The sequence below is a fragment of the Muscardinus avellanarius genome, assembly GCF_963383645.1.
Source record: "Muscardinus avellanarius genome assembly, chromosome: 10".
In the NCBI taxonomy this organism is placed as follows: domain Eukaryota; kingdom Metazoa; phylum Chordata; class Mammalia; order Rodentia; family Gliridae; genus Muscardinus; species Muscardinus avellanarius.
In genome coordinates, this window is record NC_137796.1 from 88,261,694 (window position 1) to 88,272,124 (window position 10,431).

Sequence of the window (10,431 nt, forward strand, 5' to 3'; positions counted from 1 at the left end):
AAGATTATATGCATGCACCACCATGTTCAGCTCCAAACATTTTTCAGGGAAGAGGGTACTGGGGATTTAACCCAGAGGCATTCAACCTCCAAGATACACCCTCAGATCTTTTTACTTTTTGCTTGGAAACAAGGTCTCACTACGTTGTAGAAAGTTTTGCTAAACTGCCAAGGCTGGCCTCAAACCTGAGATCGTAGCTGGGCGTGGTGGCACATGCTTGTAATCCCAGTACTTAGGAGGCTGAGACAGGAAGGTTGCAGTTTTTCGGCCAGCCTCAGCTACTTAATGAGGCCCTCTGCAACTTAGTGAGACCCTATTTCAAAATAAAAAATAAAAATAAAGCTGGAGGTATAGATTGGAGATGGAATGCCCCTGGGCCCAACCCCAAGTACCAGAAAAGAAAAGAAAAAAAGAGATCCTCTTGAACCAGTCTCCCAAGTATTGAAATTACAAGCACCATTACATCAAGCTTATAATTTTTTTGTTTGTTTGCGGTACTGGAGATTTATTTGTGTGTGTGTGTGTGTGTGTGTGTGTGGTACTTGAGATTGAACCCCAGGGCATTCTACATCTGAGCTATACCCCCATTCCCATTTTATTTATTTATTTTTTTGTGGTACTGGGTTCCAACCCCAGTACTCCCAGCCCTATTTTTATTTGGAAACGGTCTCACTAAGTTGCTGAGAGCCTCACTAAGTAGCTGAGGCTGGCTTTGAACCCGTGCGATCCTCCTGTCTCAGCCTCGCAAGCACGGGGATTACAAGCATACACTACCACACCCCACTTATTTTTATTTTAAAACAGGACCTCACAGGTTGATACTGGGATTACAGGCATATGCCACCATGACTGCCTATTTTTTATTTTGAAACAGGGTCTTGCTAGGATGCTGACAGTCTAAGTTGCTGAGGCTGGTCTTGAACCTGTGACTCTCCTGTCTCAGCCTCCCAAATACTAGTATTACAATCATGTGCCACCATTTCTGGCCACTCATAAAATTTTAATGGCAGCATATGTTTCCTCATATGTATGTATCAATATTTACCTATTTTTGCAGTACTGGGGATTTGCTAGCAAAGTAGAGAAACCAGTGAACATGAGCATTTAGGAGCAAGCCCTGGGTCTCTCAGAACAAAGTGATCTTCAGGGTCATTCTGGGTCTTATCACGTCTAAGTCATCCTTGTGGCCTTCTGATTCATAGGCCAGAGTCTGGTGGCCAATGTGAGGACTGAAAGTTTAAGGCCAACCTTAGCAACTTGGCAAGATCCTGTTTCAATATAAAAATAGCTGGGTCTAGTGGCACCCAACTGTAAACCCAGTACTTGTGAAGCTGAGACAGGAGGATCACAGGGTTGAGGCCAGCCTCAGCAACTTTAGTGAGACTCTCTGCCGAGACCACCTGCCTCAGTCTCCCAAGTACTTTAGTGAGTACTCCCAGCAACTTTAGTGAGACTCTCTCCCTTCGACTGAGCAGTTTACGGCACTCTCAGCAACCTAATACCCTGTTTTTGTTTTGTTTTTTCTTTTTTTGCAGTACTGGGGATGGGACCCAGGGGAATTCTACTTCAAAGCAACACTCCCAGCCCTATTTTTGTTGTTCTTGTTGTTGTTGTTGTGGTGGTGGTGGTGGTGGTGGTACTGGGGATATAACCCTTCTACCTCCAGGCTACATTCCCAGACCTATTTTATATTTTTATTTGGAAACAGGTTCTTTTAAGCCACCGAGGCTGGCTTTGAACCTGCCAGATCCTCTTGTCTCTGCCTCCCATACTCGGGGATTACAAACCTGAGCCACCACGCCCGGCTTCCCAGCCCTATTTTTAATCCTTTATTTTGAAACAGGGTCTCACTGAGTTACAAAGGGCCTCACTAAGAGCCGGGCATACGCTTGTAATCCCAGCATTTGGGAGGCTGGCAGGAGGATCGCCGCAGTTCCAGGACAGCCTCAGCAACTTAGTGAGGCCCTTTGCAACTCAGTGAGACCCTGTTTCAAAATAAAGAATAAAAAACAAAACTAGGCCGGGCATGGTGGCTGGTACTGTGGTTTCCAGGAACCCCAGTACCGCCAAAAACAAAACAAAATAAACAAACAAAAACCTAGGGGTGTAGCTCAGAGATAGAATGCCCCTGGGTTCAATCCCCAGTACTGAAAAAAGCAGTTTAAAATTAGACATAGTGGCCCATGTCTGTAATCCCAGTATTTGGGAGGCTGAGATAGAAGGATAACAGATTCAAGACCACCCTTAAATTATCGAGACCTTTCAAAATAAAAAAGGGAGAGACTGGGGATTGAACCCACGGACATTCTACCTCTGAGCCACACCCCACCCCTATTTTTTAAATATTTATTTATTTATTTATTGGTACTGGGAATGGAACCCAGGGGCATTCTACCTTCGAGCTACTACACCCCCAGTCCTATTTTGTATCCTTTATTTTATTTTTATTTATTTATTTTTTTTGGTGGTACTGGGGGTGGAACCCAGAGGCTTTCTACTTCCAGGCTATACTCCCAGACCTATTTTATATTTTATTTGGAAACAGGGTCTCACTAAGTGCTGAAAGCCTCACTACGTAGCTGAGGCTGGCTTTGAACCTGTGCAATCCTCCTGTCTCAGCCTCCCAAGCGCGGGGATTACAAGCATGCGCCACCACGCCCGGCTTGTATCCTTTATTTTGAAGCAGGGTCTCACTGACTTGTGAAGGGCCTAAGTAGCTGAGGTTGTCCTTGAACCATGATCATCCTGCCTCAGCCTCCCAAATACCAAACATGTTCCACCACACCTGGCTCTATTTATTTGGTAATGGGGATAGAACCAGGGGCTTTTACCTCTGAGCTATACCCCCAGCTACATCCCCAGCCCTATTTTTTATTCTTTTGAAACAGTCTCACTAAGTGAGGCTAGCCAGGAAACTGTGATCCTTCTATCTCAGCCTCCAAAGTACTGAGATTACAAGCATGCACCATCATGCCCAGATTTAAAATTATATATATATATATATATATATATATATATATATATATATATATATAATTTTGGGGGGGGAGTTTGGGGATGGAACCTAGGGGCATTTGACCTCCGAGCTACATCCCAGCCCTATTTTTTATTCTTTATTTTGAAACAAGGTCTCACTAAGTTGCAGAGGGCCTCACTAAGTAGCTGAAGCTGTCCGTGAACCACGATCCTCCTGTCTCAGCTTCTCGAATGCTGGGATTACAAGCATGCGCCACCACACCCAGCTTATATTTTATTTTGAAGCAGGGTCTCACTAAGTTGTGGCGGGCCTCACTAAGTGGATGAGGCTGGCCTGGAACCCATACATGAGATCCTCTTGCTTCAACCTTTTTATGCTCTTGCCAAGGCCTTGAACCTGCTGAGGCTGAGGTTGAACCTTCAATATTTCTGTCTCAGCCTCCCAAATACTGGGAATTCAAGCATGCAGCACCATGCCTGGCTTCAACCTTCGGATTACAGGTGTATGCCAACATGGCCTAATAGGGATCTTCATTGTTTTGAAAGACCCTAGCTCAGCTTAGCTAAAGCGAAGCCATGATTAACCTAAATCTGAACCCGGAAGATAGAGTTGCTGCTGTGGAGGGTTTCAAAAGTCAGTAAGCCTGCCAAACAGGAAGAATGGGAGCATAACTGCTCGCTTGCAGTCTCCTGGCAGAACAGACCGTTACCGTATGTCCTATACAATTTTCTATTAAGTAAAGGCCAAAACAACCTCATGATCGAGGTCGTCTTGTTCCCTAGTTACCTGGACCAATAACAACTCTGTATCTAGGCTAACAATGCTTTTCTGCTTCTGTAACCCCGCTTCCGCTGCCCCTATAAAAACCCCCTGAAAAAGACCAGGGGCGCGCAAGTCTCTGTGCAGACTCTGCCGCCCACAGGTACCTGTGTCCTTCAATAAAATCCTCATGCTATTGCATCCTGTGGTCTCGGGCTGATCTCTGGGTTTCGGGGTCTCCATTCCTAAGGGAAAGACCACTCGGGGGTCTTTCAGTTTTTTAGTGGAGATTGAACCCAGGAGTATTCTACCACTCAGGCACACCCCAGCTCTATTTTACTTTTTAAATTTTGAAACAGGATCTCCCTAAGCTTCTAAGGGTCTCACAAAATTGCTGAGGCTGGTCTTAGACCTGTGATCCTTCTGTTTCAGCCTCCCTAGCACTGGGATTGCAAGTGTATGCCACGGGTCGGGTTTAGGACTCTTTTTATTTTATTTTTGGTACTGGGGATGGAACCCAGGGGCCTTCTACCTCCAGGTTACATCCTCAGACCTACTTTATGTTTTATTTGGAAACAGGGTCTCACTAAGTTGCTGAGAGGCTAAGCTGCTTAGAGCTCACTAAGCTGCTGAGGCTGGCTTCAAACCTGCGATCCTCCTGTCTCAGCCTCCCAAATACTGGGATTACAAGATAATGTGCCACCACGCCCGGCAGGGCTCTTCTTTCACAAGGGACTTTTGTAAGGATCGGGCAGGAGGAAGTAGATGAAGATGACATCAGTCCGTCATCACATGACATCTGGAGTTGGGTCATCTACCAGGTCCGGATGACCTTCACTGTTTTATCAGGAGGTGCGAGTTTTGTTTACTCTGTTCAAGAACAGCCAACACCACCAGAGGAGATTGCTCTCTGGAGGAGTGACAACAGAAATTCCTCTCGCCTGCTCTGTTGTCATCCTAACTCTTGGATGTAACCATATAAAATGTTCCTTGTTTTCCCGTACATCTCCTTTCTACCTTAGGTCTTCCATACCATCTCAATGCATAAATAAGGCACTACTGTTTAAATTTCATTTTTTACTGGTTCCATAGACAAGAAAAGGAAATACCATTCAGACCTCAAATTTAGCTCCCAAACTTTGTTTCTTTAGTTTGGGTCTGTGTGTTACTGGGGATTGTACGCAGGGGCATACTACCTCTAAGCTACACCCCCAACTCTATTTTTTATTTTCAAACGAAATCTCACTAAGTAGCAGAGGGCCTAAATTGCTGAAGCTGGGCTGGAACCGACGATCCTCCAGTCTCAGCCCCCCAACCAGGCTTAATCTTCCAACATTTAATACATGTTTGAAGAAACTAGCGTCAGTCCTTCTGCCCTATGAAGCAAAACTGCTAATAATGGTTCTGACTCAAGATAGGCTGGGAGCCCGTGGTGGCGCACGCTTGTAATCCCAGCATTCGGGAGGCTGAGACAGGAGGATCGCGGTTCGCGGACAGCCTCAGCTACTTAGGCCCTCTGCAACTCAAGTGAGACCCTGTTTTAAAATAAAGAATAAAAAATAGGGCTGGGGTGTAGCTCAGCGGTAGAATACCCCTAGGTTCCATCAGTCCCGCAAAAAATAAAGAATAAAAAATAGGGCTAGGGACTAGGGATGCAGCTCGGAGGTAGAATGCCCCTGGATTCCCTTTCCAATACCGGAGGGCGGGGGTGGGGGGGGGAGCGGCCGGCAGCCGCGGTCGCAGGGCAACTGTAGAAACTTCCAGTTCCCTACGGCGCCTGCGCGGAGCTCCCGAGGTCGCCGGAACCGCGGCGCCGTCTGCAGTCTTGCTCTTCCAATGACCTTCAGGGCCGCGGGGACGCCGGCTTACGTAAGGCCTCTTTCTGTGCGCCGATTGGTCGAGCACTAAATCCGGTCCCGCCTCCCGGCTTCCGCTCCCCTTCTACCCAGAAAACGCCAGTCTGCGGAGGATCTTGCGGTTGCAGACGCCGAGCTCTTGCGCGCTCAGGCCCAGGATGCCGCGTGGAAGCCGGAGCCGCACCTCCCGCGTGGCCCCCCCGGCCAGGTGAGCGGGTCGTGGGCTCGGGGCGCGGCTGGCGGCGGCGGGGAGCGGGGCCGAGGCGGCGCGGCCTCCGGGCTCACCGCGGTGTCGTCGCACTGTACGCCGGGAGGGCAGGGGAGAGATTCGCTCGCGGAAAGAGGCTTGCTATGCTAAGCCAAGTTGGGGAAGACGCTAGCCAGGGCCACGTGCTTCTTGACACGAAGGAAAGTCATAACCTTCGACCTAGACTTATTTGGGAGAACGCCCAAGGAAATAATCGCGAAAGGGGCAGAGAGCGCTGGTTTTTTGCGGTACTGAGGGTTGAACCCAGGGGCATTTTACCTCCGAGCTACACCCCCAGCTTTGTTTTTGGTCCTGGGGGTGGAATTTGGTGGCTTTCTACCTCCGGGCTATACTCCTTATTTTATATTTTATTTGGAAACGGTCTCACTAAGTTGCTGAGAGCCTAAGTAGCTGAGGCTGGCTTCGAACCTGCACGATCCTCTTGTCTCAGCCTCCCAAGCGCAGGCATTACAAGCGGGCACCATCACGCCCGTGGTGGTTTGTTTTTTTTTTTTTTTTTTGGTGGTGGTGGTACTGGGATGGAACCCAGGGGCCTTCTACCTCCGGGCTACACTCCCAGACCTGTTTTATATTTTATTTGGAAGCAGGGTCTCTTAAGCCAGCCTCCGGCTGGCTTCGAACCTGCGCGATCCTCTTGTTTCAGCCTCCCAAGCGCGGGGATTACAAGTGTGCGCCACCATGCCTAGCTCTTTTTGTATTTTTGAAATAGGCTATCACTAAGTTGCTGAGGCTTACATTGAACCTGTGAGCCTCCTGTCTCAGCCTCTCAAATACTGGGGTTACAGAGGGGCCACCGAGCCCTATCTTTGGTTTTTTTATTTTTATTTTTTCCTGCATTACTAAGAATTGAGGCCATGGACATTTTACCTTCCAGCTGTACCCTCAGCCCTTTTAATTGTTTTGAAATACGGTCTCACTGGGCTTCTGAGGCTAGCCTTAAACTTGAGATCCTTCTGTCTTAGCCTCCCAAGTACTAGGATTACAGGCTTGCACCACAGTGCCTAGCTAAGTGTTTTGATTGGAGAGATGCCCCTGTACTCCCAGTACTTGGAGGGCTAAGACAGGATTGCAGGTTTGATGCCAGTGCTCAGTAACTGAGCAAAGACCTTGTTTCAAAATACAAAGGGCTAGCCGGGTGTGGTGGCGCACGCTTGTAATCCCCGCACATGGGAGGTTGAGACAAGAGGATCGCACAGATTTGAAGCCAGCCTCAGCAACTTAGTGAGACCGTTTCTAAATAAAATATAGAATAGGTCTGGGAGTGTAGCCCAGAGGCAGAAGGGTTCCATCCCCAGTACCACCAAAAGGGGGGGGTTGGCTCAGAGAAGGATGTCCCTGGGTTCAATCTCCAGTACAAAAAAAAGTGATCTCGGCTCTGAATAAGTACATGGAAATGCTTACAAAAAGTTTGTTAGATCATTACAACCTTAATAAAAGATTAAAGAGAGAAAGCAGCCGCTGGGTGCAGTGGCACACACATAATCCCTGTACTTAGGAAGCTGAGATTAGAGGGTCGCAGCTTCAGGACCAGTCTCAGAAACTCATCCCGTATTTCAGAAGTAAAAATTAGCCGGGCGTGGTGGCGCACACGTGTAATCTCCGCGCTTGGAAGGCAGAGACAGGAGGATCACACTGGTTCGAAGCTAGCCTTGCTGGCTTAAGAGACCTTGTTTCCAAATAAAAATATAAAAAATAGGTCTGGGAGTGTAGCCTGGAGGTTAGAAGGGTTTCCAGGAACCCCAGTACCACGAAAAAGAAAAAAGTCAAAATTAGAGCTGGGCATGGTAGCGCATGTCTATAATCCCAGTACTTTGGAGGCTAAGACAGGAAGATCGAAAGTTCAAGGACAGCCTCAGCAAGTGAACCTAGCCAGACCCTGTTTGAAAATTAAAATGAACAAAGAGGGATAGGGGTGTGGCTTGGAGATAGAATGCCCCTGTGTTCAATCCTCAGCACCAAAAGATTTAAAAAGATGGCATAATAAAGTTATTTTCTCTAAAGTTTTCTTGTATGTATATTTATGTTTAATATATGGTTTTAATTGCCAATTTCCAAAACTGGCTGGAAGTAAGCACTTTTTTTTTCTTTTTTAGCCGGGCCCCTCAGATGAGAGCTGCACCCAGGCCAGCACCAGCAGCTCAGCCACCAGCAGCAGCCCCACCATCTGCAGTGGGCGTGCCCGCGGCTGCGCCCAGGCAGCCAGGGCTGATGGCCCAGATGGCAACCACTGCAGCTGGTGTGGCTGTGGGCTCTGCTGTCGGACACACACTGGGTCACGCCATCACTGGGGGCTTTAGTGGAGGAGGTAGCAGTGAGCCTGCCAGGCCTGACATCACTTACCAGGTAAGATCTGGAGCAGTGATTCTAAGGGCTGGAAGCCACACTTGGTGGCAAACACTTGTAGTCCCTCCCACTTGGGAGGCTGAGACAGGAGGGTCGCACAGGTTCAGAGCCAGCCTCGGCTACTTAGTGAGGCTCTCAGCAACTTAGTGAGACCCTGTTTCCAAATAAAATATGAAATAGGTCTGAGAGTATAGCCCGGAGGTAGAAAGCCTCTGGGTTCCACACCGAGTACCACCAAAAAAGAAAAAAGAAAAATCGGGCTGTAGGTGTAGCTCTGAGGTAGAATGCTCCTAGGTCCAGTCTTTAGTGCCATACCCCCACAAACACACACATACAAAAGACCTTGATGTCCTCCCTTTTAATCCCGTCTATCTTAACTAATTCTAAATCTCTTTTATTGCTGATCCTTACCTGGTATTTTCCACTATCTTTTTTCCTGTATAGTCTCGTTTTTCCTCCATGAAGCATCACTGGAATTTCACATGTTAAGCATATATCCTACCACTGGGCTTTATCTCCAGCCTGTTTTCCTTTTTATTTATTTCCTTTTATTTGTGCAATGCTAGGGGTCAAACCTAGAGCCCGACCGACACCCCCCCCCCTCCCCAGTCCATTTAGTCTTGAGCCCGGATAGCCAGTCTACCTCATTTGCATCCTTTTTCTTGACTTTCTGTTGACGCTGAAATTTTGTTAATGTTCATTTGCTTTCTGCCTTTACTTTTTTTTTTTTTTTTTTCACTTTTCTTGGAAACTTTATGGAAATGAAAACTTTAATTTGCACCTGATTCTAGTTGTTTCCCCAGTTAAATGCAATGAGAGTGCATATGGCCCTTCGTCTCTGTGGAAATAGGCTTTTTTCTCAGCAGTACTGAATATTTTTCTTTGCAGGAGCCTCAGCTGGCGCAGCAGCAGCAGCAGTCTGGTGGCCCGTGCCTTTTTGAGATAAAACAGTTTTTGGAGTGTGCCCAGAACCAGAGTGATGTGAAGCTTTGTGAAGGTTTCAATGAAGTGCTGAAACAGTGCCGAATTGCAAATGGTAGGTGACTTACCAGATTGAAACCCTGTTCATTATTCAGAGCTGACAAGTTAGAGGAAATTGTGTTTAGGTTCATGTTTTTGCCAGTTACGTCCTAAGTCTGAACCTTCCTTATGCAGGTATAAGGAAGAATCCTTATATCTAAAGATAAACCTTCAGACAGGATACCTCCTGTCTACCTAAAGATCCAGGCATCTTTTGAAAGCTTATTTTCACTTTCTCACCTCTCTCCTGTTATGTAGGTAGTCAAACTATAAAATTAAAAATGCCATGTCTAGATATAGTAGGTCTTTGTTGACATTACATTTAGTTCGAAAGCGGCTCCATTCTGCTTTAGACCTCTTTCCCTAGAGGCACACATGCCTTCTTCCCTCGTTTGTGAGTGTGGCGTTGGCGTTCTGTTGGTTGGAGGGAGCCTTCAGATGCTTACCAAAGCAAGCAGCAGCCTTGAGCATCTGTTTTGTAGAATATCTGCAGCTGGCATTCTTCTAACATAACTTTTCTCTTTGCAGGATTACTCTAATCAAGAAGTTCAAACTGAAGAAACAGAAAATTGGCTCTGACTTTAGCATGAAAATTAATTGGTAATGAAAGAGTCATATGTAAAATCATAAATTAAGCCTCAGGATTAATAGCTTCATTGCTTCGATGGGGGAGGTTATTCTAACTTTAGAAGCTCACTGAGTTGACATAAAATGTGGGCCTAGGCAAATGTTTGTATGGCCTCCTTAGATCAACTGTTGCAATATTATCCTTTGTTAGTTCATTAAAATAAAGTGGTTTTCTTCCGTGGTGTGGTGTGTTTAACTGTGAGTTGTGAACTGCGGGTACATGCTGAGCTTCTCGGCATCTTTCAGTTCATCTCGTCTGTAGTCTGGATATTAAATTAGCATCCCAGATGATCGAACAGCTTCCTTAGAGTTATAGAGAGTAGCTTGCTAGCAAACATGCTACTTATTTAAACGGGTTTATGTGTTGGGCATGGTGTTGCACGCTTGTAATTCCAGTTCTTGGAAGGCTGAGTCAGGATCACAGGTTCAAAGACAGTCTCAGCAAGTAGACAGATTCTCATCAACCTAGTTAGTGAGATGCTGTTTCCAAATTAAAATAGGACTTGGGGTATATCTCAGAGGTAGAATGCCTAAGTTCAATCCCCAGGGCTACATAAAAAGCTTTCAGCAATGCTGGGCGT

General features: G+C 46.6%; 1 protein-coding gene across 1 annotated transcript; it reads left to right on the forward strand.

The window, feature by feature from the left end:
- Positions 1-5,709: 5,709 nt before the first annotated feature.
- CHCHD2 (coiled-coil-helix-coiled-coil-helix domain containing 2) lies at positions 5,710-9,883 on the forward strand. Its single transcript, XM_080702259.1, has 4 exons — positions 5,710-5,800; positions 7,954-8,203; positions 9,092-9,239; positions 9,752-9,883. Exons 1-4 carry the CDS (start codon positions 5,751-5,753, stop codon positions 9,760-9,762), a joined length of 459 nt encoding a protein of 152 aa, XP_080558385.1. The 5' UTR covers positions 5,710-5,750; the 3' UTR covers positions 9,763-9,883.
- Positions 9,884-10,431: the final 548 nt, after the last annotated feature.

Coding starts and splice junctions, on each gene's coding strand:
- CHCHD2 (XM_080702259.1), top strand. CDS start 5,751: ATGCCGCGTGGAAGCCGGAGCCGCACCTCCCGCGTGGCCCCCCCGGCC. Junction 5,801..7,953: donor CGCGTGGCCCCCCCGGCCAG/GTGAGCGGGTCG, acceptor TTTCTTTTTTAG/CCGGGCCCCTCAGATGAGAG. Junction 8,204..9,091: donor GGCCTGACATCACTTACCAG/GTAAGATCTGGA, acceptor TTTTCTTTGCAG/GAGCCTCAGCTGGCGCAGCA.